The sequence below is a fragment of the Ambystoma mexicanum genome, chromosome 7q (assembly GCF_040938575.1).
Source record: "Ambystoma mexicanum isolate Mex_15411 chromosome 7q, UKY_AmexF1_1, whole genome shotgun sequence".
Lineage (NCBI taxonomy): Eukaryota > Metazoa > Chordata > Amphibia > Caudata > Ambystomatidae > Ambystoma > Ambystoma mexicanum.
The window spans coordinates 1,065,395,240-1,065,422,518 of record NC_090941.1 but is presented as its reverse complement, the minus strand read 5'-3'; the positions used below and the strand labels follow the sequence as shown (position 1 = coordinate 1,065,422,518).

Below are 27,279 nucleotides of genomic sequence, written 5' to 3'. Positions count from 1 at the left end.
TTCAAAGACTGAAGATTTCAACACTGACCAGGCACAGTAATGTACGGCACCAGTAACTCTCCGACTCGAAACAACGGAACCAAAATGGCGGTCTGACAGGGATACAAGTTGACAGCGGCAGTCTTTTACTCTGTGTTAGTGACCCGGTTAAGGAGTGTTATGCCAGTTTCAAATATGACCCAAAACCCCACGGTAAGCTCGAAAACGGAAATCCAGCCACTGCTGATTTAATTGGCCCCAGCTCTTTTAAACCACTCCCTATTTTGATCTTCATGCAGTGTACACTACAGTTTTAATACTGGGGCCTGCAAATGAGAAGCCAACTTCCCTATAACGCGCCTAATACTGGAGACCAAGGACAGGATTCCGATCGTGTCGCTCTGCCTTGTGTTGCTTCCAAGACAAGCGCATAGCCCCCATGGTTGGACTGGGACAAGGAATAGGCCAGGTCACCCAAAAAAAAGAGGCCCACCCCTCGCCTCAAAAAAGTGACCCACCCCTCGCCTCGCGACCCTTGACCTCTGACAGAGCCAGCCTTACGGGGGGCAAGCCAGGCAACCGCCCAGGGCGGCACGCCCCCAGGGCGCCTTTTGTCCCTGCCACGCCAGCTCGGGGGAGTCTTTCAAGGGCTCCCCGAGCTGGCGTTGTGGGACAAGGCGCAGCAGACGGCCTTTTACTGTAAAAGGTGCCCGCGGCGTGGGTGCATTTAAATGCGGCCCTCTTCCGTGGACAATTTTCACAAGAAAAGGTGCCATTAGCCCCCCACCAGGCCCGCTCCGGGGAGTCTTTCATGCGCTCCCCCGAGCTGACATGGTGGCAGAAGGTGTGGCAGGCGACTCATTGTCATTGAATGACCCGCGAGGGTGGGCTCATTCAATGACAATGGGGTGCTAACGGCACTTATTTAACCTCCTCGCCGGAGCGAGGAGGATAAACAAAAAAAAAAAGTTGCCCATCCTGGCCCGCCCCCTTCCGCCCCGCCCCTTGTTAACCAGGGGGGCACGGTGGGCGAGGGGGGGCGCCAGTTCGCCCAGGGCGCTGCTGCCCTTAAGGCCGGCCCTGACCTCTGATGACCCCCATCCCAAAGTGACATCCAGAGAAGCATGAAACACGACCTTTCATCCCTTGACAAAACAGGAAGTGGCATCAAATAGCATTGGTCCCAAGTACACTAAATTACTGTGAATCCAAGCAGACGTCCATGGCCAAATGATATGTTATTATATAGCACTTACGCTTAAGCTCTTTTTTATAGAACAAATATGCATACAATATCACCGAACCTGTGTTGGTACTCATTTATCGACCTAAGAAGAATGAAAGACTTTTTGAAAAGAAAAAAAAAGTTTGAAAAAAATATATCTTTTTTTTCAATGTATTTTTCTTCCAACCCGGCCCAGGCATGGCCAGAAACTGGCCCCCACTCCCCAGGGACGAGGCCGACCCTGATTGCCCCAGTGCTATCCTTTGACGTCGATTTGACGCGCCTACTGATATTTTGGCGCCAAAGTCTCAGGCACTGCTCCGCCATATCACCTCACTCCTGGCGTACGTGATCCACTGATATTCCAGTAGTGACAGCCCTTCAAACAGCTCTGCCACGGGGCCAAACCTTAGCAACTTCTCTGACTGCCCCCTGCTGTGAGCCAGATGCAGTTTAGGCAGAGCCCCCCTCCCCATACATCGGGATTACAGTAAGCACTTGCTCGTATCTATTTCGTGTGTAAAATAGAAAAGAACGACAGCGAGAGCAGCTTTGTTGGTACAGCCAAGGCTCCCCTGAGCGGCACATAATGAGCTGTCCCACTGGCTCATGGGCCGTTCATGGACCCTTTAAACAAATGAGACTGGATCTGCATCAAGGGGTTCATAGCCGAGCCCCGTCCCTCCTTCCTTGAGAGCTGTTCTGCCCACCACTGCATTGTCGAGATTCCAACACCACAGGCCGCTTCTCATTGTCAAAGGAGCTGGTTGATTGCTGCTAGTATTTTCAGTTTGGGAGGGACACAAAGCTTGTAGGTGTTGTTTGGTTATTTGCCATCCCATTGACTGCCCATTGCCAAGCCGATCCATATGGCCATTCCCACCCACTTCCTGCCCTTACCTGCCCAAAACACCTCACTATGGGAACTCTTTCAGCTCCCATTAATCAAATTAAGCCTTACCATCAAACTTTGCACTCGATGTGCCTGCCAGTGTTTTTTCAAAGCATTATTCTGACAGTTAATGGCTTAATTGGAGCAGTTAATGTGCTACTGGTGTAATACAAATGTCTTAACCATGTCTGCCTCCAGCCACTCGATTTATAAGCACTATGCAGGTCCTTCAGTCAAGTCATGTTAAAAACAAGCATTGGCAACACCAACAGTTTTGGCTTGTGTATACGTATTAGGCATTTGTCAGGCACTGCCAATAGATGCCCAGGTACTTGCATCAGTTTGCACCTGCTACTATCAATGACCAGTTAATACCACTACAGCAGTGCCTGGCAAGTGTATTTCTCATGCCTACACAAAAGCCAAACTATTGGCATTGCCAATGCCTGTTTTATTTTCTCTTTGGCACTCCCTCTAACTGCGGCAGCACCACCCTTTCTCATGGCTACATCTCGGCTTTCCAATCTTTTCCGAATCCTCCCTCAAACTTTGTTTTGCCCCCTCTTCACCTGGGCTACTCCTTCATCCCAGAGGCCAAGGACTTGCTGCGCTCCTCGCCTCTGCAACCACCCACCTGCACATCATGACCCGAGCCACCTCTCGCGAATGCAACCCCGGGATTTAACCTACTTCCCGCCAGCCACCACTGCTGTTCCCGGGATCCCGGGCCACTCCAGGAATTCATGACCAGGGGACAAAGAAGGTGTCCTGCTACTGGCTTCATTCTAGCCTCCCCTCCCCCAAATAAAATAGTCAATTGGCTGCTCCACGGCCAATCTGGAGCTCTTTCTGAACTAACAGCCCACCCGCTGGCAAAGGGCAGGGCGGCCAGGACCTTATCCACTGCCAAAAGTCATCTTGTAATTGCCTCTATGATTCTATGCTTCTTCCCAATATACACATTTATTTCAATGATCCACTTACCTCCCTTTCCTCTCATCCTCAATGACTTTTTCTGGCTCTCAACCGTACTCTCTCTCCTTCCTCTCCTGACCCTTCTTCCCTCTCCTCTCTTTCGGCTCCTGATTTTGCTACTTTTCTTCTAAAATCTCTCTTCTTCGTTCTTTCATTTCCTCTTCATCTGGGAGTTCCTCTCCCACTCCCTTCTCTCCTGTACTTACAGACCTTCTGTTCTCTCTCTGACATTCTACTTTTTCTTCGTGGTGCCCATCCTACTGCTGCCCCCAGTGACCCTCCTCCTTCTCTCATCCCTCTTGTCTACTCTTCTCTCATTTCCGTCCTCACTGTTTTATTTAACTCCTCTCTCTGTTCTGCCACCTTTCCCTCTATGTGTATACACGGTTCTATTCCCCCTATCCTAAAAAACCCAACTCTTTATCCTTCTATTCCTTTAAACATCCACCCAATTTCACAACTTAATTTTCTTTCTTAATTACTTGAGTGAATCATCTGCTATCAGGTTTCTTGCTTTGTTTCTGCGCACTCGCACCTTCTCTCCATCAATGTGGCTTTCGGGTTTACCACGCCACCAAAACTGCCCCTGCTGCTGTCTCTGACACTCTTCTCACTGCTCGCTACTCAAAACTTTCCGCTCTCCTTGTCCTCCTCGACCTATCGTCAACGTTCGATATGGTTGACCACTCGATTCTTCTCGTAGTCATTCTTGGATTCGGCTCCTCTGTGCTTGAATGGTTTTGTTCTTATCTCTTTAACCGTATCTACTCGGTCACCTGGACTGGGCACTATTATAAAGGATAAACACCTGAAAGTAGAGTTGTCGACTAATTTGTTGCAGTGCACAAGAAGGATTCATAGTGTAACGCTGCAGTCTCCTCTTCAGCCTTTTTCCTCGTCTCGCCAACCCCTTCTCCTAATTCCTTGCATTGTCACTACCTTCTAAGAATCCGACATCATCAACAATATGTACCAACTGAGCATTAAATTAATAACTTGTAGTTACAACAGGCACGCCTCTCCCATACTCCCTCTTTCTCATGGGGTCCTCCAGGTCACAGTTCTGGACCCCCTACTCTTTTTTTATGTACTATCCCTCTTGCCTCCACCATCTCTTCCATTGGTATTTCCTATCATCTTAATGAGAACAATGTACAGCTTCTTCTCTCCTTTTCCTCATTCTCCGTCACCTTCCTCATTCTCTGTCACGTTCACTCTTCTATTTCTAACTGAATGCTTTCCATCCAATCTTGGATGTCTTCTCACTATCTTCACCTCAACTCTTCCAAAACTGAGGTTCTTTTATTCCCTGCCCCCACAGTTCCCCCCTCTTTTTCCTTAGTCTTATCTCTCCCCCCTTCCTTTTACCCCTCCCGTCGTCTTTTCCAATGTATGCCTCTGCCCACAATCTGAGCGTTGTATTTGACACCTCGGTTTCCTTCTCTGCTCATATTACTTTTATCTCTAAATCTTCACGCTTTCAGCTTTTTAACATCGGCAAGGTCTGTCGCTTCCTTACCTTCGAGGCCTCATCTCTTCTCTTGTCTTTTCTACTGCTCTAGTCTACTTCTTGTTAAACACGGTTTGCGTTGAAAAGGGCCAAAAATATCCATGACAAACTTGTTCACTCCAATTTCAAAAAGGACCCCCCGAGATTAGGCCTTTGGGACCTCAGAACTACCACTGGCCATTTCCCGTGTGGATCCTGTTCGGTCTGCCAATTCACTAAAAAACTTAAGGAATTCAAAATTGGGCCAAAAACCTGGACCCTTTCCTCCATGACGAACTGCAAAACCAAACAAGTAGTGTACTGCATCCAATGTCCTTGTGGGCTTCGCTATGTCGGACAAACGTCTCGACCGGTTCACATTAGAATTTCGGAGCATCGCTCAAGAATCCGGTGCCGGAAAAATTCCGCACCCCTTGTTAGTCACTACATTGAACTACAGCACTCTGCCAATGATATTTTCTGGTGGATTCTAGATGTAGTGAAAAATACTCCTAATGTGAGCCGTTGTCTTCTTCAGAAGGAGGCACGTTGGATTTATCGCTTATCTACTCATATCAACAGTTTGAATGAGGATTTTCTTCCGATATCCTGAGAACCTTTTCCTGCTCCTCATTCTAACTTTTTCCTTCTTCCTGCTTTGGTTTTCTGAATCTCTCGGCGGTTTCCATCACCCATATTATCTATCATCATTAGACTGAGATTGCAGTTTCTATACTGTTCCTGCAATAAAAAACCACCGTCAGCCCGCTGCCTTTTAAAATTGTGCTATTCGCATTCATGTGCACGTGCCCATTGCTGCATATTGCTCGCCTACCTTTAGCATCCCTTTTTTCATCTTTTTTCGTCCATGATTCACATCAGTTCACAATTTTTCTTTGGGGATTCTTTCCCGCTTTGTGGTTGGCCTAACTATCGCCAGTGTCATTCAGTGCAGCTGGGCTAGTCACCGACCTTCCCAGTGGTTTGGCATCCTCACCTCCTTTTCATTTTGCTGCTTCCGTGAACGAGGAGCCAAGCTTAAGATGCCTTCGAGGGGCTGGACGGGCCATTTACCAATTAAATCCATTGAATTAGGAGGCACGTCAGCCTCCAACCAATCAGCCTCTCCTAGATGCTGGGCTGCCCATTAACCAATGAGATTCATTGAATTAGGAGGCACGTCAGCCTCCAACCAATCCAGTTCCTCCTAGATGCAACCCAACAGCAAGAGACCTTTCAAATCAACACCCCTTCCTTAGTTTTGCTCGCTCGTTCGCTCTCTCCGCCACTTGCAAGCAGAAGCTTTCTGTGCATTGTTGGACGAAGTAAAGTCACCAGCTAGCCGGCAGCCCAAAGTAAACTCAAGGTAAGGAGTACTTGTCTCCGCGTAACTGCGACTAGTCCCGCACGTAATCCTGTTTATCTCTGCATCTACTTGTTTCGATACGGTCCCAGGAAGTACTATTTATGCCTCTATTTGCCTTCTTTTCTCCCTCTGTTCAGAGGCAGCACATTTCGCTTTCCCCTCTGCAGGCAGGAGGCTACCTGCCCTCCGCAGGAAGCAACACAGCTAACCGCTAGCTGGATGCATCCCTTTTCCATTTAAGGTAGGCACATGCCATTTTTTGACTGAGACACGTAGCACTTAAAAGGGGTTCTCTAAATCCATGCATATTCACATGCACTTTTAATGTATAGGTCAATTAATTTGATGTCAACCGACGCACCTTAGGAGTCATCCGAGGTACTCCGCGGAACGCAACATTAGGAATTCATTTATTCCAGCGTTCCCCATTAAGCACTTTTGTGAAAGGTAGTCACCCACTTTTCAACAATATATTACCTGTGTAGCATTATTTATGCACCCTTGTTTCTGAAACTTCTTTTATTTAATTGCCAGAGAGCGTGTTTTCTCCGATGTGGCCCCTTGTCTGTTGAGATGCAGCCCTGCCGTGTGTCACCCCACTTCCACCCATCCAGACGCTCTGCGCTGGGATTCCTGGCTCACTTCGCGCCTGGCTATCTCCACTCACCCACAGCAACTTGACTTGGCAATTTGTATGCCTTTGGGTGTTTTACTTTCTCTTTAAGCAATATGGGTAATTGAATAGAAAGGGTTCATCTCTTTCATATTATTCACTTTGTTTATGTCTGCTTCCTCACAGGGTCCAGTTGTTGTATGGTATTTCGCCCTGAGGAAGGACACTTTAACTATGTCATGGAACTACTGGCCAGACAGGTGGCACTTTTGCCGAAAACGTGGTCTAATGACGTCAATTTAAATTTACTATTTATGTCACTAACTTTTGACACGCACACGTAGGCAGACCTGTCAACAAATCGTAGGACATAGAACACATTTTACTCCTGCCAACTCTTTTGAGAACAACTTGTGCAGTGGCCCAATACAAGCCATAAACAAGAATATTGGCTGGGATCTAGGCCACCATACAGTTGGCAGTTTGTTGTCCAGTTTCTTTTAGAATTATCTTTTGTCTACGTTGTTCAAAAGTTTGAAGAAAAACCTACATTTAAGTTTTTGTGTTTGGTGTCTCTTGACTATTAACCTTCTAACCATCGAACAAATGCATTTATATGTTTGTTATATTGCTTTATGTTTAGTTGTTTATGTATTATTTACACAACTATTTCTTTGTTAAATACATTTTTTATGGTTTTTCAATCATCAGACTTCCCTGTTTGCTTTCAGAGTATGTTACAGCCTAAACATTTGAGTGATACCTTTGTAGTACACCCTGACAAATAACTTGTTACTTTAACTAATTATTAATTAAACCCACAGCAGTGCGGACCCTCTTGTTTTAGTCTAGTCTACTTCTTGGTCTTCCTACTTTGCATCTATCCCACTTTGCTCCATTTATCATGCCTCTATACGTGTGCTGTCTGTCCTCTCTCCCCCTGACTCCATTTCTGTTTCCTTGCAGCATCTTCGCTGGCTTTCCTTTTAGGCTGGTCTTCTCTTTAATTTCCTATGTATTGTTTTTAAATCTCTACATAGTCTTGCTCCTTCCTATCTCTTCTCCCAGATCTCATTCTATACTTCTCGCTTTCTCTGCTCTGAATCCCTTTTCTCCTTTCTGTTCTTTACCCTCCCTATGCCTCCTTCCGCTCCCGTTCCTTCTCTGTTAGCTCCCAAACACTGGAATGCTCTGCTTCTCTCACCTCATTCCCTCTCCTCCCTTCCCCGTTTTAAAGCTTGTCTCAAGGTCCAACTTCTTTCTTCTTCTTAATCCTCTTATACTCTTGACTTATTAAACTTTATTGTACCGTTACTGTTCTCTGTACAGCACCTAGGTGTTAGGTGCTATAGAAATAAAAATATAATACAAACATAAAAGTAATTCTAAGGAGCATCTGTGACCTCGTGCAAACCTGGCCAGGCTGCCAAAGTTTGGACACACAGTTTCCCGCATGAGGCTGTCCGAGTATTTAGCAAGGATTGAGACAATGTTGCAGCTGGCATTCAAGCAGAAGGACCTTTGGACCATCGCTGGCACCCTTAAGCAAGCGATGCACCAGTGCCAGGGAGCCTTAGAGGAGCTAAAGCTAACCCTCACCACAACACCTATCCTAGCCTACGGCGCCCCAGCAGCCATACATCCTGCATAAGGACATGAGTTTTGAGGGATTAGGAGCTGTCCAGTACCAAGACGGTGATAACAAGAAGAAGTGCATTGCTTAAGCGAGTTGATGTCTACTCATGGCAGAAGAGAACTACCCCGCCTAGAAGTTGGAATTCCTGGCACTGAAAATGGCCGTAACAGAGAAATTCTGTGACTATCGCCACATTACCGGTGATGACGGACAACCCTTTTTACAAATGTGTTGAGACCAGAAAACGGACACCACAGGACGGTGGTGCCTCACCTTGCTTCACGCAATGAAACACTTGTGTATAGGCGCGTTATGAATGCCATATCATATCACCACACTATCCACATGCAACTTCAATTTACACGTGGCTGCACTAAAATTGATGCTGATGCCCTTTCACATGGGCCCTGCGCTCAGCCAGAAGACTCAAGTGGATCCACTAAGTGGAAGGAGCTGCCTGCCGTCAGCATTAGAGCTATCTGTAAGGCCACTGATTTCCTGCAACCAGACAGAGCCTGGAGTGTTGAGCACTTAGGACCACCTGTCATGTTTCTGCACGTCTGCCTCGGGGCGGCCCTGTCTACAGACCTGCAGGGTGTTTTCTACCATCTTGTGAGAAGATCCTAAATCATTATTTAACATTTCCTTTCACAAATCTGTATATCCGAAAACAATGCACTTCTATTCCCATAATGCACCTCGTGGCAGTTCTGATTCCCTTGCTATTCCAATGCATCAATCATGGAACCACAATCCCCAGAAGCCCTAGAGATCAGAGTGGCTTTCACTTTCCCAGGACCAGAGAGGGAGGAGGCAGATTACCTTCAGGTGTGCTGCTCCAGATGCTGCTAATTAGCCTGCTTCAGCACAGGGCAGGTCAGCATTTAAGCAGCTGCCTGCACAGGGTTCTTGCATTGAGTTTTCTCCCAGCCCTTGAGCCTCAGAATTCTGATGTTTACTGTTGCTGCCAGAACCTACTCCTGCACCAGTGCCCTGTACTCACTGCCTTGGAGTCCTGCTACTCTGCCTAATCTGTCCTGCCTTCTGCCCTGCTCCTTTGTGCTTCCTGTACTGCAGCCCTGCTCGCAGTTTGATTTCTGTTCCCTGTCTGCAGCCCCTTGCTCTCTACCACCTATTATCTTGTTCCCTATCCTTGCTCTGTGCCCATAGTCTGCGTTTACTGGCATTAGCTTCCTAGATTCCAGACCTGAGTTTCCTTGTTCTCTGACTGCAGTTCTCCCCTTGTAATTCTAACCCAGACTTTCAGTCCCTTGTATTCCTGTTTCATGCTAGAGGCCAGTCCTTGTTTTCCTAGTCCAGAGTTTCAGTCCTGAGCGTTCCTTGTTCCTGGTCTACAGTTCAGTCCACTGTTCTTTGAATCCGGTCCTTAGTTTCTAGTCTACAATTCCAGTCTCCTGTACCATTGCACTTAGATTCTTTTCTACTTGCTTTTCCTCTTTCATTCCTGGTCTCTGCCCTGAACCTTGCTTACTTTGATTGCCTATTCTTGCCTAGATATTTCTGTTACCATTCATGTCCTCACTAGTGCTTCTGTTATTCCTTTGACCAGAGTTCGGCTGCTGGGTTTCCCAGCAGGCAATCTGTGCTCCTTCCTTTGTCTCATTTTACTCGTAGTCTATAGTGAATTTAATGTAACAGTGTGTTGCATTCTGCCCTCTGAGGGCATCCGCTGTAGGTTTCCGGCTGGACCCATACCGACTTGTCTCGTTTAAGTACACTCCTTGTTTGTGCCCTGGGGTCCAGCCACTCTTGCTGGCCCACTCCCACAGGCTTTCAGGGTGTGGTGTCTGTAAAAGTAACTTACACAGAGGCATTGAGCTTCCCTCATATCTGTGAGTAGTGTCTAGTCCAACCTTTGAATACACCCCTAGTGGGATTCCTCATTGTTTGTCCAGTGCATGCATGCTTCCCATCCCTTCTTGTTCACCATTGAGGTCTGCCCTTTCTTCCTGTTCCGTTGTTCATAATGACCTTGTGTATTCTTCCTTCTTGTTTATCCACCTGCTGTATGTGTTTGCCTGCCCCCTTGCACAGCACAGCCACCCCAATCCTACCAGGGTGTCCTGTACAACTCCTGACACCACCAGCTGAAGTGATACAAGGCATGTGCAGTAACATCACCAGTTTGAGGGCACTGTCGCTACCACATCTGACCCGTGAGGAGATCTGCATATCGAACCAGCTGATCAAGACATTGACCCATTCGTACGAGCCAAGACCAACAGACTGGATGTGCCCAGATGTGACCCTGACACCTATGATCATTCTGTCTTGATGAAAGCATGGAAAACCCTTGTGCAGAAGGGTGGAATATGGTACAAAGAGGGCCATGTCTGTAACCGGACACTCCACTCCATCAACTGGTGTTGCCCCAACAATTCTGCCAATCTGTGCCTTATGCTCTCCATTACCATTATGGGCATCTTGGCAGCAATCAAACCTTTGAGTAGGTCCACTCATGGTTGTACTGGATTAGACTATTTGCCAAGGTAGAACACTGTTGCCATCACTGCTCTAGGTGCATCACCGTCGCCAGGAAGATGACAGCTTGTCTTATGTCCATTACAAGCAGAGATCGTCCACTTTGACTTAATTTGCCTTGGCATAGATCAACTAGACGTTCAGAACATCCTGGTGGTGACAAACGTCATCCAGTACAAGCAGGTATTTTCCATCAAGGAGCAGCCTGATACAACAGTTACCCATGTATTGGGGGAGAAATACATGTTGCACTATTGTTGGCCTGCCAAGACCAATCATACAGGACAAGAGTTTTAATCACCTCTTATCCGACAGACTCAGGAACTGGTTGGCATCAAGATGACCCATACAACTCCATAGCACCTGAATGGGAGGTGCCCCGGTAGAGAGATCAATCGAACACCCAGGCCATGCTGGGAACCCTATGACCAGAGGGACAAAACAGATGGAGTCAGCATGGGGCCCCCACATGCATCCAACTGTACAAGTAATGATGTCATTGGGTTCATGCCAAATGACATGATGTTTGGAGATGCTAAACTGCCTGATGACCTGTGGTTCAGGGTTTCCACAGATGGAACAGGCAGTGAGAATTACACCAGCGATATGAAGCAGCTCCAATGCTATCTAGGGCAGGCACGCCAGCTCACCCAGGCAGCCATGGATACAGTGGCACAAATCAACAAACACAGCTACAACTCTAAGGTGATGTTCCACACCCTCCAGCCTGGCTACCATGTGTAGCATGGGCAAAAGAGGTTGAAACAAGGTAAGCAACACATGGGAGTCTCAACCGGGCACCATCAGGCATCAGCTGGGAGATCTCCCCATATACCAACTGCTTGAGGAAGGTCGTCTGAGAAAAATCAAGACCTTGCACCAGAATCACCTGCTCCCAGTGAGAGACAAGGTTGGGTTACCTGAAGCAGAGGCAGAGGGACCACCATACCCTTTGCCTGTAGACCCAACGATGGCTCATTCCCCAGAAGCTCCGGATATGCTGGGTTTGGAGAGAGCATATCCAAAAGCTGACACAGACTCATAAAGGGATAGTAATCACCACTACCCTGACCTGTTGCAGATGTAGGTCCACATACATGTGCCAAGACAGTGCTCCTGAGGAACCCAAACTGACCAGTACAACCTTGGAACCTTACCCCAAGACTTGTCCTGATTCAGATCCTCCTGAATCTGTTCCAATGGGCCCCACTGTGGTGAGCCACATGCACGATCGGAAGGAGCCCACAGAGGAAACCTTTGCTGCCCTCTAAATTTCCACTCGGGGGAGCAGGTCATTCACAAAACGTATATATGATCCCCTAGGGGTCCAGTGTGAGGTTCCTATTGTCCGTTCCACCCTGTTCTCTGTCCCGCCTTCCCTGGAGCAGGAGCCCAGGATTGCAGGGGTGCTGTGGGATGTACCCAAGATCCAGGGTTACAATGAGCATATATGTATTTTTTATCTCCGTAAAAGAACAGTAAGGATATCCTGCTGTGTTGGTACAGCCATGATCCCCTAACAATGGGGATAATGGGTTGGCCCTGTAGCTTTTGGACACTTTCAAAAACAAATGAGGCCGGATATGCAACAATGGAGCGGAGCGCTATTGTCAATTGAGCCATCACCATCCTTGTAGAAGGACCATTCTGCATAGACTTTTTGACAAAGTACCTGGGTTCCGTTTTTTCGCTACCTACATTTTCCTCAACTCCACCACGCTCCCTGGGTCTGTGTGAGCGTGGAGTTCGGTCACCACTGCAGACAGACTTCCTGCTAGTGTTCTTCGGCCCTTCCCTCAGCCTCTGCTTGATTCCCTCTTCTTCATCACAGCAGCACACAACCTGCTGTGCTCATTGATGACACCGCCTCCTTCATGTGTGCACCTCATGACCCAGCCGCCTCCCTCCTCTGACATAAGCAGCCCAGGGTTTAACGAAATGCTCCTTGGAACCCAGACAGTCCGGACTGCTCCCGGCATGCATTGCCCACGGAGAGAGCTGGTTCCATAACGTGGCCATTCTCTCTTTCCCCAAAACAACCATTTGGGACGCCAGAGGCTCCACAGCCAACCTGGCGCTGTTCCTCCTCTGGTAGCCTGCCCACTAGGACAGGCCTGACCTTATCCATCACCAAGAGTCATTCTAGAAAGCATCTGGAACGTCATGCAGCACTGGTCAGACTACCAACTCTTACAAACACAGCAAGCCAGCATATCAAGACTATTCAATTGTAAAATATAGACTTTGTCTGTTTAAGTTTTTTTCAGCTGCTGCGTAGGCTACGGTTTTAAATAGATTTAAAGTTTTTAAATCTATTTAAAACCCTAACCTACCCAGCAGCTGAAAACGATATTACAAAAAAAAGACCAAGGGCCCAATTCATGGAATTATTTGTGCAGTAAATAGTGACTTTGCACGCCAAACTGCGAGCAAAATCCCATTTGTCGATTCATAGAATCGACTGTGCAGAACCTTTCCGTACTTTACAGGGACTTCGTGCAGGCTTGGGACGTCTCTGCATGCGGCAAAGTGCCTTGCGCGAGACCCCGCGCAGTGCGTGGGCGTGGCTTGCGCCGAGAGCAGGGAAGTGGCGGAACTCATAAATGAGGAAGAACATGGGAAAATGTGGGCATTACGAGGGACGGCCTGCAGGCAGTCCACTGCACGCCCACTATTACGCAGAATGATATGTATTCATGGATCCGACCGCACAACATCTTGGCAGGGAAATGGCCATGAAAAACCCTCATTCTATCCACCACTCAAAGGCAGGCATACAGACACTTGCGCATAGGATTCATAGCGCAAAGGTATGATCGAGTGAGGGATTTAGGGGTGCGTGCATGCAGCCACAGTTCCGATCTAATTTAGGGGTGCATGAATACAATATAGCGGGGAGTGAGACAGTTTACAGGATTTTCGCGCAGATTGTCTGAGAATAACCCAAGTTACTATAAATGGTATGCTTGTGGTCAGGGTGCTGGTAACAGTTGCGGGGGAACCCCCACAGGGCCCCCGAGATGCAGGCCAGCATGCGGGGAACACCAGGCACAGTTTTAACAGTGCCTGTATTCACGCTCAGGGAGCATGCAATGGTAGCTGTTTCTGGATGTTTTTGGCCAGCATGGGGGCATGTCAGGGGCGTTCCGGCTGCGACTTGCATATACGCTTACTTTGCGCGATCAATTTGGTTACTCGCGCAGAGTCATTCTCGGCACGCAGCTGTGCAGGATCTCTGCGCACTATTCCATGAATCGGGCCCAAAGTGCGTACTTTATATATATTGTTTTATATCTAAAGTACGCACTTTGTCTTTTTTGTAATATACCTATGTTTAGAGTGATAGGGTTACTTTTTTTGCGTGGACTCTATACTGTTTTTTACTTTGCTGTGTTGTTGGATTGGTTAAGGACCAACAGAAAAAAGAACTGCTTTATCCTCTGTCATCGTGGGGCAAAGCTGGAGACCACATTGCCTACCTTCCACCCATCCCTCCGTACACTCCCTGGGCGGTCTGATTAACAGAAGCATTTTATAATGGCGCAATCCCATTGAAAAACGCTCTGTGAATCAGGCCAGCCTGCGCCGGTCTCTGCCTCAGCGCAGTTGTATCATCCCTGCTACATTTTGTGATCCTCCTAATTTTCACCGCCCCGGCTATGTTGGGAATGAGATTAGTTTGCGTGGACCCTAATCTACCCAGACGTACCTTCACCACTACTTCCTGTCTCAGCACTGGGACCCACAGATCTGCGTTTCCAGATCCATCCTCGCCAATTGCGCCCCCCCCCCATGCAACAGACTGGGAAACACGCAAAAGTCACACAATGCAATGCCCCTAGCATCTAGGGTCCCCTATTATGCCAGATGTGAGATACAATGCATCTGCCCTCCTCACCCCCACACACACTCCCTAGACAGCTAAGTAGACACAACAGCAGGGGGGGTTGAGGGACTTTGGGATAAGTGTTGTTGCATTCAGATATGAACTGGGGGTAGGACGTGTGGCCTAGTCAGTCCAAGTTAGCTATCAACTGCACTAGTGCATGAGGGAGGAGTAGGGTGACCAGATTTAAAAAGCAAAAACCCGACACAGGGCAACTAACATAAAAGTAGGACTAATTCTTGAAAGTGGCTGTCAAGGCCATACACTTCAGTAGTGTTTGGAGGTGAAGAGAGTTTAAATGTTGCTGTACAAATAAACACATATTATAATTAATTTATCACAAACTAACACTAGCTTAAATTGAATAATGCAGCATTTCTTCTGTGCGAGATTGTGCATTCCTGCCTGCGAGCTATGAAGACCTACTACAAAAATCCGGGACCACTGTAGTTTCATGGAAGCATACTCTTGAGAAAGAGGCAGCAAATTCCGGGACTGTCCCAGTAAAACCGGGGGTCTGGTCACCCTTTCCCTGGAACGCTTCACTTACCAAAGCTGAGGTCACCCTGCGAATAAACAGCTGTTTGTTCACAATTTGCAAAGTAACAATCCGTGCGTCTGTGGAGAAAACGATTAACATATTAATATCAGATAGATGCATGGGCCAGATGGGGCGAGGCTAAAGTTCCAGCCCGGTCCGCCCGGTGGCTGGCAGCAGATGAGCCGGGGCGGTCACTGCAAGGTCGGCGAGCAGCCCTCCCCCGGGTCGTCTGGGTCCGGCCACAGGTTGGTCTCCCACTCCAGGTGGTCGATGCGGTAGCTCATCTTGCGGGCGCTGGACTCCAGCTCGGCCAAGAGGCGGGCCAGCTTGGTCCTCAGGCCCTCCAGGTTGGCCTCCAGCTTGAGGACCTTGGTCTCGAGCTCCTGCTGCCTGGCGGCCTGCATGGCGGCCGCGTTTTCGTCCAGCTTCTTCATCTTGAGCAGGATCTCCCGCCCCTTCTCCTCCAGGATGGCCTTGGCGTCAGGGTACTCGGTCAGCACCTCCTTCAGGTCCTCCTTGGAGAGGCAGAAGAGGTCAGAGTAGCCGATGCTCTTGATGTTGGCCGTCCGTCTGTTGCCGGACATGTTGCCTGTGGAGAGAGACAAGAACTTGCATAAAATGGACTGACAGCAAAGAAGGACAACTCTCTAGCCCTAAAACCATACATGTGCAGAGGAGTCAGAGAGCGAGGGCTAGAATCACACAGCTCCCACACAGCTGTGGACATTATTTGTTTCATCCAGTGGCACATTTAAGACAAAGGTCCCAGTGGGCAAAAATTACAGAGGACCCCGAGGTGGGCATGTCATGTAGGTGGAGCCTAGAGTGGACAGAGTTGCGCAATGATGACCATTAGGGACAAATGCTTCATTTTGTTTTAAAGTTCTTTTTTACAATTTTCTGGGTTTGGGGTTTAACTGTAGCTAGAGACTGCTGGTCTCCTCGCCAGGTTTTGCTGTCAATGGTGGTAATGTTGAATGACCAAGCCTGAAGCGAATGTTGGAAATGACAAGGTTCAAGGTAATCGACAATAACATGGGCAATGGGAAGGGACGTTACAGGAAGGGATATCTCAGGATAATTCCTACAGCATGTAGAACCATGTTGTGCCTGTCCCCGGTGTTCTTACCCCACGCTTCAAATGTCTTTGAACATCACAGACTTAAAAAAGTTGACCTTTTAGTCTCAAAACATACCTGGTTGCCCATTTTTTTTGCGAGTGCTGCTTGTGGCACTTGAAAGACCCCTTAACTCCAACCCACCACCTGCATATCTCCTCCAGCTCCACAGGGCCCTGCTTCTGGGCACTGAATGGAAATGGAGAGGGAATAAGGGCAGAATAGGGAGGGCAAACAGTAGAGAAGAAGCAGGCAACATGAAGACTGATGGGGCAGCAGAGTGAAGAATGAAGGAGGGCAGAAGAGAGTGAGAGTGAGGGAAGGCAGGAGATGAGGTGATTGAAGGGAGCCAGCTGTAGGGGAAAGGATGCATCAGTACAGAGAATGAACGTGGGCAGGAGAATGGGGCAATAGTTAATAAGGCACAAGAGTGAGGGGAAATGCAAGGTAAATAGGATTAAAGGGAGGGGAAATAGGGAGCAGGGGTTCAGGGGTTTAAGGAGAATGAGGAATAGTGCAGGTCTAAAAAGTCAGGAAGAAATGAAGCGTGAGGGAGGGCAGGAGAAAGGGAGAGCAGGAAGGCAAGTGAGTGAGGAATGGGACTGGAGGGGTAGCAAAGTAAAGGCAACTGGTGTGTGACGTGGATGAACAAATGAGGGGAAAATGGAGTGAGGGAAGGCAGGTGAGTATCTGAATGGCAGCAAAATGAGGAAGAGAGCGGGATCATTATAACAAAGAACGTTTGCCAGAAATGGAAAAAGAAAAAGGCAGGAGGATTAATGGAATGAGGCAAGAACCGGGGATGACAGTGTTCAAAAGGAGCAGGAAAGAGGAGGATACATTACTGGTAAGGAAAAAAGAGGGGGGCAAAAATAATGCAGTTTGGGAGAAAAAGGAAGCAGGAGGGAAAGGAATAAAAGGGCAATATATTTGTAATGTGAGATGAGCAGGTGCTTGCCCTCGCTGCCCACCTATACACAGTCACAGCTGCAATAGATAAATGAACAGAGTAACAATTACAATGCAGCCACTTAGATAAGATTGCATTGAAATGGGCCAAAAAGATCCACATGGATGACGAAAATCCCCTTTGTGCGATTTCTCTTCCAGATTCAGCTTTGTGTCATTCTCAATTCAATAAACCGATTAGAGGTTGACGACCCAGACACATGGGCGCCTGGGTAAGGACCATTATCCCTTAGAAGGTGCAATTGGTGGGTGATAATAAATGGGAGGGGAGTATAATGCTGCATGGTGTGTAAAATAATGGCTCAAGCAGATTACCTTATATTAAATTCTCTTTCACTGTGATACCTTTTTGAAAACCAAACAATATTGGTTTTAGCTCCACATTCCTTTGCAGGCTGCTACTGCAATCAAGCATTTAGAGTGGCGAAAATAAAGCTATACTTGACTTTTTTGCTTGACCTATTTCAATAACAATGTATTTGTCAGGTTGGTTTCTTGTGTGATTTGTGTACTTTTCAAGGAATTGATAGAAAAACAAATTATTTCATTTTTGTAAACCCAACCTTAATAAATATTTGTGACCTAGCACTGGGAAGACATGTAGACAAGTGCTTAAATCACAGCCTGAGTCCAAAAACTGATTTCACTACTTTAACAAAATGTGTGATCCTGGCCAAATCATTTAATCCCACTAGACCTGATCAGCTGACATTTGGTGTCCCTATTTATAAGTGATTTAGTTACAATTTGTTCCTATGTAGAAAAGCCCTCATAGTTTACTGAACCATTGAGGTGTTTTATATTAATAATAGTGAATATGTATATATTGCACAGCACATTATTAATGTCTTTACCAATGTTGTCTTAGAGTACTGAAGACTGATGTCACTGCTTGTAATGTTATTTACTGTAATGTTTCTGCTGATCATGTCAATTCATATTGTGCGAATTAGGGTTCTGCATATCTTTTGCTGGACAGGTCCAAAAGACAAATTAGAAGAAATCAGTGGATTCTAACATTGTTGGAATTTTGTTGGTCTTTGCATGTATTCAAGAACCTCGGGGAAGGGCCGGGTGCAAGCAGCTGTCCCTGTTTGGGATACTACACAGCAACATGTTTCTTTCATGGCATTCATTGTGCGAGTTGCCTTCTGTGCATGTTACAGGAGGCCCTTTGCTGGCTGCTGTCACTTTAACTGAATACTTTAAATGTGTGCTTTGCAGCAGGTTACACACTGCTGTTGATAGCACACAGCATCCATTAGTGTTATCACCTATTTGGGTTTACTCTGATTTCATCTGTGTTAGCTCCTTGCTGACAGAGCAGTTAACGTTTCAGTGGCAGTTTAGTGTTTCAGTTCCTCTCAGGGTGCGTGCCCAGTGAGATTAAAGAGCTTTTGTTTGTATCCATCCCTTCTTATTGAAGCAACCCAAGGGTGTTCACCCACACTAACTCATACATGCCAACATTCTAAAGCACCTGGGAGGGAGGTTTTGCAAGAGAAATTGAGGGAAATTAATTTTCCCATAGAAATGCATTGCGGCTAGAATTATTTTCGGTGGGAGAATGTGAAAAATAGCAATATTTTTCCCTGAAAGATCGTGAGTCTCCCGCCTAAATTGAGAGGGTTGGCATATATGCTACCTGTAGGCAAGGGGGGGGCCCCAATCATATTGAAATGGGCCCCCGTGAGCCCTGACAAATGTTTAGCCTGGCCCTTGAGAGCGCTAAAACTTCTCTTTGTTATTCCAATGTGCCATCAAGGAGGGGTGAGGGCGTGTGTGTGTGTGGGGTAGCTGGTGTGAATTGAATGGGAAGGTGTCAGACCAGGACACGGCAGGGCCCGCTTGCCATTTGTCCATCACCCAAGTGCTAAATCCGCCTCTGGCTCCCCCTATCCTGAGGCAGATAAATACACATAATAGATGATTAGAATATAATGTGTAAGGTGCCTCCGAGGTTTGATGCACCTGCAGCAGAGAGCTATTCAGTAGCTGCAGCTTATGAGTATATAAAATGAGTAGCCTAAAAGGCATAGTCCAGTAAAAAATGTTATTGTCCCTACGGGTCGGCCATGTTTTTTTAAGCCTAAGTGGCTCGATTTTAGAAATCTTTCCTATGGACCTTACCCGAGTTTTCGTCCATTAAATGCACGCGAAAACAGGCACCAGGGAGCCGCCATTTTGTGATGATCCTATCACTTGCCGCATCGCCCTGGCTGACCTGCTTCTGCGGCACTAAATCAATTCCCCCGCCCCTGAGCCTGTCATCAGCAGACTCGGGGCGACATTTCCCAACGCCAAAGCACGTCATGTGTCAAAATTCGCTGCGCTTCAGCTAATTACGTGTCGCCATGGAAATGGCAGGACGCCTCTTTCCTCAATAAGTATAAACAGACCGTTTCACAACACACAGCAGCAGATTTTCGATTCCATTCCTCTCTCTGTGTTACTTAGAGTATTTTGTGACTCGTTTCTGTGCTCTGGTCAGCTACCTTCGCTGCTTGTAGCCCGTGTGAACACCTGTACCATCTCGGTAAATTACTTTACTTTGTTTACCACACAATGGCTACAATAATGCCCTACATGTACGAGCCCGAGTATACCGAGGAGGAACTACTGGAAAGGGAAGCACGCGAAAACGATGGGGATTCGGACGGCAGTTGGCAGGACGAATCAACAGATGAAGAGCCTGGGCCTAGTCGCATGGACGGCGTCTCGACGGTGTCTCCACCTGGTGCACATGCAATCGGTGCGAGCTAATGCCAACCGAGGAGGAGAACTGCTGCTGCCGAGAAAACTTGGGATGCCTGGCCTATATTTCGGAAGGCGAGCCACGACCGCAATGCATCACCGAGCTGCCAGACTTCAGGGCAGCCTGCCTCACACGGGCCGTGTTGGGAATAATGATGGTGCTTATGCACGAACTTCGCGCAACTGTTCGTCCTCGTAATCCGAGTAAGTATACTCTGCTTGTCATGCCACTCCTATTTCATGGTCTTCTACTATATCCAAAATTATATATTCATATCATAGTAACGCATGAAAGTCGTTCAATAGTGTGCATTGTCTAGATAGCATTTGACCAAGCAGAATGCCATTAGTTACAAGAATTGTCATTGACAACAAACGTTTATTAAACTTATCTTGGTCATTTAAAAACAGTTTGTTTCATTCCTTTTCACAGGTGGTACAGGCTGATGGCCTATCGTTCCTTTACATGGTGGCTCCACGGGAGGCTTCGACACCGCGTTTGAAGAGTGATACCCGCCTGTTCCGTTCGTGCCATAAGAGAAACGTTCCCGAGTGACAGCGGTCAGTACAGGGGATTTTCTCTCGCTGTGCTGCAACCTGACCTGTATAATCTTTAAAGTCTTGTATTTTTGTGTCATGAAAATAAGATACAAAATAAAACACCACATATATTTTAACAACGGTTGTTACGATTTTCTAAATGAATCAAGTGTGTCTCCATTCAAGGATGGATGTCAGACATCTGTTCTCCGAATGGGTGAAGGTCTGGTCGCTGTGAATCAGGGTGGTCACTATCTATCTAAGCTAACATAACATATTCTCGATAATGCATGCACTAAATAACACTTGTTCAAAGTCTTTCAGTAGGTTATGTCTCTATAAAAGTCACACATATATCTATACTAACAGGTACCATTGGATTATACAGGCCTTAGGGTCTTGACCACTATAATACACCGGTTGAAGTGTGGGTCTGTGCTCACAAGAATCTCCGGTATGTGGCATTTGTTATTGATAAGCAACGATATACTATCAAAGGCGGTTCGCGCCAGTGGATGAGCGCTGGCATGGGGGGGCTGTCAGGGGCGCGAAAGGCCAAGGTGCCAAACTACATGTACACTTCAAAAGGTATCCCACGCCAAGGGGCCATCGGTCACATGGCCTCCTCAGACCCCGTGTCTCCAGCCAGGCTTCCCCTTAAAGCAGGCTGCCCCCCTGCAATCCACATAAGTGTGTCTCCATTCAGCAGTCTTCCTGTGCCTTATCTGCACGCCCCAGGCCCCTCCATCCCACCCACCCTCTATCAAAGGCGGTTTGCGCCAGTGGATGCGCGCTGTCAGGGGCGTGAAAGACCAAGGTGCCAAACTACATGTACACTTCAAAAGGTATCCCACGCCAAGGGGTCATTGGTCATATGGCCTCCTCAGACCCCGTATCTCCAGCCAGGCCTCCCCTTGAAGCAGGCCGCCCCCCTAATACCACGACAGACATACGTCATTCATTCACAAACACACCCCTGTTTCTAATACTTTATAAACCACTTGATATGTCTCATGAGAACATCTTTGTGCTTTGCAAGTCAACTCCTGAACGTGCTACCTGGCAACCACTGAGATCTACGCTAATCTGCTCGTCGTCGTGCTATCCGTGAACTTCTGTGACCGCTTAGAGCAAACCCATCAGTGTGCTACCTGTGGCCACCCACCTATTCTCCTGCAACATACTGCTCTGCTTGCAGAATCCAACTGTTTGTTGGTCAAGGTAAGGCCATGTATCCTAGTCATATTTCGCAGATTTTTAAATTTCTATCTATTTGCGAGTAGAGTACACAATAGTGCTATGTTCATTGGTCTCATTGCTATTGACTTGAGTTTCCATTGCTATGCTATCAATAGATCTATTTATTTTCATCTGTGTCTATTGTCATCGAATTGCATCCTTCGGGGGTCCAGTCTATAATGTAAGCATGTTTCCTTCTCGTGCAAGACAGAACATCCAAGGGACGAGTCACATGTTCAGATTTTAGTCACATCATTTATACATTTCTGCAACTTATGCAAATACTAAGCCGCACATAATGAACTGGTATAGTTCCTGCGACCAAAAAAAAACCTTGCATTGATCATCGTATGATTCATTTACTTTTGTATCAAATCTTTATTCTTGAAGATTGTATAATAATGTCGATATTTACTTTTCAGATTTATCAACAATGCCTGCCTGTTCGATTAGCGGTTGCCCTTCGAAGACCCATGCTAAATCTGAAGGCACTACAATGCATGTATTCCCGAAAACTGTTGATCGAATAAGAGAATGGGTCAGACATTGCGGATATCCACTGGATGAGCTGGAAAGTAGAGTCCAACAAGTCTTACAGGACAAGAGGGGTGGTTGATACCGCATCTGCAGCCGGCACTTTTCCTTGGACATGTACACAACATCTTGGGTAACAAAGAAGAATAAACGGCGAACGACACGGAAATTGCTCGAAAACGCTATTCCCACTCTATTCGTCCACATTCCGCCACCGGTGAGTCAAGTGTCCGGATTTAGCTTTAGGCCTTGCGGTAGTGTGTAGGTAGCCGAATGGATTAATTGATATTGTTGGTGTTCTATCCCTTGTAATAATTTCTATATTGATATGAGTATAGTTTTTTGAATAATGACATTTATCAATATATTCTTTTTCGATTTCATAACCCACAAACGCAATGTATATATATGGGAACAGGGAACTGTGCTGTATTGAGCATTTTTCAAGTATTCTGTCGCCTTACATGGCTATTTTTAATATTGGCATTTCATTATCAATCATTAATTTACCTTTATAACTTCTTGACTATCCCTTGAATCTGAAGCAAGAACATTCTACATCCTTGACGTGGTCGCAGTTATCAACCACTTCTAGCGCGTATCAGGTAATCTTACCAGGCTAATCCGCTACAGACTTGTTTTATGCATGTCAAGTAATAGTTTTATTCTATCGTGTAATTATTTTACCGAATGTTTGGTTAGTGCTTTCCAATTCATTTACACCTTAGTTATCGTCCATTGGTGTTTGTTTTCAGTTATAATTAGTGTTATCCATACTAATGCAAGTACTGTCTTTCAGGGAGATGCTGAAGCGTCTGCCACATCTACAACATTTCTAGATGTTCTTCACCAGCAGGAGGTATGGATACTGACAGCTCCATCGAACATCATCATCAGAGCTGGAATTCTTGTCGTTTGATTGTTCTACACAATGTTTCATTCGTGGTTAGCCGTTGATATGTACCTGTGCTGTCCACCCCAGGTGTGTGTTATGTTTTCACTATTGTAATCCTCACTAATGCAAGTACTATGTTTCAGGCAGTTGATGGAGCGTCAACCCCTGCACTTGATGCAGAGCCTGACATTCAAGTAATTCCAGGGGAAGTGGAAGCGGGACCATGCGTATACGAATCGGCGCAACAGCTTTCGGAAGTGCGCACCACATTTCCAACATCCATAGATATTCTTCAGCAGCACGAGGTATGGATACTGACAGCTCCATCATGCGTGATCACATAACGTGATTCCATTTGCTCTACTTTCTTCCCTATTAACGCAAGTGCTGTGTTTCAGGGAGACGACGGAGCTTCCACTACAATCACAACATCTCATTTAAATGATGCAGATGTAAATAAATCGGAGAAATAAGTCGATGAAATGTGATCATATTTATATTTTCCTTGATTCTTTTAGACAATGCATCATTTGTGGTTATCTCTTTATATGTACCTGTGCCGTCGATCCCAAGTGTGTGTTATGTTTCCAATATTGAAAACCATACTAAAGCAAGTACTGTGTTTCAGGGAGATGCTGATGCCTCCTCTCCAATACAACCATTCATGGCAGTCCATGCAGAGCCAGAGGTATGAATACTGACAGCTCCATCGAAATAGATCATCACTGGTCGAATACTTGTCGTTTGATTGTTGAACACAATGTTTAAATCGTGTTTGGCTATTGAGATGTACCTGTGTGTTCATCCTCACGTGTGTTTTATGCTAACAATATTTTGATACATAGTAATGAAAGTACTATGTTTCGGGGGGCGTGGCCTGGAGCCGACTCATCTGGAATGTCTTCCTGAGAGCTCCCGCCTGGCCCAATGCGCCTTTCCATAAAACCCCGCTCCCAGCCTCCGTTTTCTGCCGCGATTGAAGCCACCGGTGGGTGAACCTCCCCTGCACCCACCGGCCGAGTGATTCCCGGTTTCATCCCGAGACCGCCGTGGTAGACCTCTCAACAGCCCAGGGGCCCACTCGGCAGTAAAATGGCCGCCGCAGCTTCGAGAGTTGGAGGCCACCGAGGAGGGGGCGGAGCGGACACTGAAGCCCTGCCGATCGGCAACCGCAAGAGATGATCCGGTGTGTGCCCGCTCGTCGCCCACTGCTGAGTCCCACTGCAAGGGACCCAACACCCAGCCTCCCCCGTCAAGCACTGCCGGAGACAACATCGCACCCCAAGAAACGAAGGCGCCAATCCTGATCCTTGCCGATCGAACGCGGCCGCTGACCGCGATCTTCGCTCCTCAGCTCCTGGCTCGGAGGGGTCGGCTTTGCTCACGCCGAGTGCATCTACCACAGGCACCCTCCAAACTCTCTACAACGCCAACGAATGCGGGCGTCCCCACGAGAACCTTCGACACCCGAGCCAGACGAAAGCGGGCCCGCCCACGCCCGAAGCAGAACCGCTCCCCGGGCAGAGGTACAGCCAACTCTCCTCCCTGCCCGCCGGCCGAGCCCGACATCAAACGGCGCTGTTTGCCGCACAGCCAGCCTGACTCCGCGCATACTACCCACCGCAGGAGGCCATCAGCCTTCCCCATCGCCACTGGAGCCCGAAGGCCCCGATATCGGCCGGCCATCAAACCCACCAGGAGAGCGCACGCCCTGAGCCCACTCACAGGACTGCACCAGATCCACAGAGGCTCCGACCCACGGGCCTCCCTCTCCCTTCTCAGAGCACATTGCAAGTGGTGGTACGGCCACCTACTCACAGCACTTCCCACCTGGACTAAATCAACGTTCCAGTATCCTAGGTCTCGCACGACTGCTCCATCAGCTACAGCACCCCCAGGCCCGGCGGCCATCTTGCGGTCCAGAGCCCGGAGCACCCACCACAGCATCAGGCCCTCCTGCCCCCCACGCATCACCAACGGAGTACGACTTCCACCCAGCCGCCCCATTCACCACTCAACTACATCCAGACCAACTGCCACCCGCTCCTCATAAATCCTGGCCCCCTTCCTGGACTATCGCTCCATAGACCTGCATGGGTTGCTACCCCCAACATCCTCCCAGGTTGCTCCTGGTCGCAGGAAACCCACGTATTCACTACAGCGGCAGAACAATCCAGCACAGAGGACAGGAGGTAAGGAGTCGGGGGGAGAGCGGGAGGACAATCTGCCCACCCTGGGAGAGTGGCAGAGTGGAGCCTCACGGACTTGCTGGCTTGACTTTCCGAGCCCGATATCACCAGATCCCTCCTGACCCACCTGGGAGTCCGGCGCAGCCACTTCCCCTCTTACTGCGCCCTTACACCTCCGGAACAGACAACTTCCGCTATCGGACCCAGAGTTCCAGCCCTAGATCCTCCCGAGCATCTCATAACTCTCACCACCTTGCTAATACTGAGCTACTGCCACTCCTCGCAATCCCACACGGCAATGCCTAAAAGCGGGAAAGCACCTAAACAATCGGATATTATCTCCCTTATGTCGTCCGCTGCTGCCGAAAGAGCTAAGAAAGCCGACCTTCCGGGGGAGAATATGAAAAATAGCACTCCACCAACCACAGAAACAGATCCCACTCTGCCTCAAGCTGCAACCAAAGCAGACCTGCATGAGCTATTAGTAGCCCTAACCAGGGAAATTCAAAAAAGCTCTGAGGAAATTACTAAGAAAATAAACACACTGGACAAAAGAATGGGGGAAGTAGAGCAGCGAACCGCCGAAATTGAATCCGAAATCTGTGACCAAAGATTCGAAGATGAACACAACAAAGACCGGATAGCTGCCCTCGAAGCAAGATGTAACATCCTTGATGCAAAACAGGAGGATTTGGAAAACCGATCAAGGAGGAACAACATCAGAATCCGAGGGATCCCAACCACTATCCCGGAACCAGACCTGAAAGCTTACATAACGGATCTCTTTCGATTCATCATCACCCTCCCAGACACGTCCCCCCTAGAATTGGACCGGGTGCACAGAACCACACCAAGGAACACCTCAGCGCTCCCCCCGGATGTCCTGGCCAGAATACACTTCTTTCAGGTAAAAGAGGACATTATGCGAGAAGCAAGGCAAATGAGACAGATCACCTTCAGAGGGTCCACGATCTCTCTTTACCAAGACCTAGCGAACACCACACTCCTGAAACGGAAAGCAATGCGACCCCTGACAACCTGGCTACAAGAAAAGAAAATCCCATACCACTGGGGTTTCCCCACTTCAGTGAAATTCAAATGGGACGGAACACAGAGACAAATACAGTCATTGAAAGAGGCGGAGAATCTCATGGGCATAGGCAGTACCGACCCCAGCGCCGAACCTGAAGAGGCAACTCACCCTCCCCGAGACGTATCCCCAGGAGGGTCATGGTCCAAGTCCAACAGACGGCGCAGACTCAGAGGCCCCCCGAAAAAAGACGGCGACAGGGGCTGAACACACAACAGCAGCTCCCCGGTGCAGGAAACAATGGTTCCCTCAAGCAATGTTCTCCCAAGGCCAATGAGGCCCCCCCGATAACATCGCAAACAACTCACACGCACCGATACGGAGATGTGTCCCCCGACGAGCTTGCCCCCGGTTCATCTCGACGGCCCAGTTGGCCACACCGAGCGCATTGGTGCCACAAGTTCCCCAGTGGCAGTAGGTAGAAGTTCCATCTACCAGTCCAACGTTGGGAAAGGAGAAAAGACACAGAAAGAAGTACGAAAACTTGCAAGAATGCTTTATTCAGTTCGGTTATTCACTGTTCCCAGAGTCAACCAAGGACTCTGCAGCACAACATGCAACAACATTCAAAAACAAGCTCACAATTCGTTACACTCATCAAGCCTTATTCAACCCCCACAGATCAGCCCAGGGATAAATTCCACGATACAGCCTCATCACATCGCCGCCAGAGACGACTAATACAAGCGAGTTAAGATTTCCCTCCTGGAATATTCAGGGGATGAACTCACCAAGGAAACGCAGATCGGTTGAGCACCGCCTGAGTCAACTGGCCGGAGATATCGTTCTACTGCAAGAAACGCATCTACTCGCAGAGGATGAACGACGCATAAAATTCAAGAGATAC

The 27,279-nt window shown here is 47.8% G+C and overlaps 1 protein-coding gene across 1 annotated transcript in view; it reads right to left on the bottom strand.

Moving 5' to 3' along the window:
- Nucleotides 1–4,452: 4,452 nt before the first annotated feature.
- Nucleotides 4,453–27,279, bottom strand: part of CNGA4 (cyclic nucleotide gated channel subunit alpha 4) — a 456,695-nt gene continuing 433,868 nt past the window's right edge. Inside the window, exon 7 of the mRNA XM_069639616.1 lies at nucleotides 4,453–15,693. Within this exon, the coding sequence (XP_069495717.1) occupies nucleotides 15,296–15,693 (398 nt within the window). The 3' untranslated portion in view covers nucleotides 4,453–15,295. The remainder of the gene's footprint in view (nucleotides 15,694–27,279) is intronic.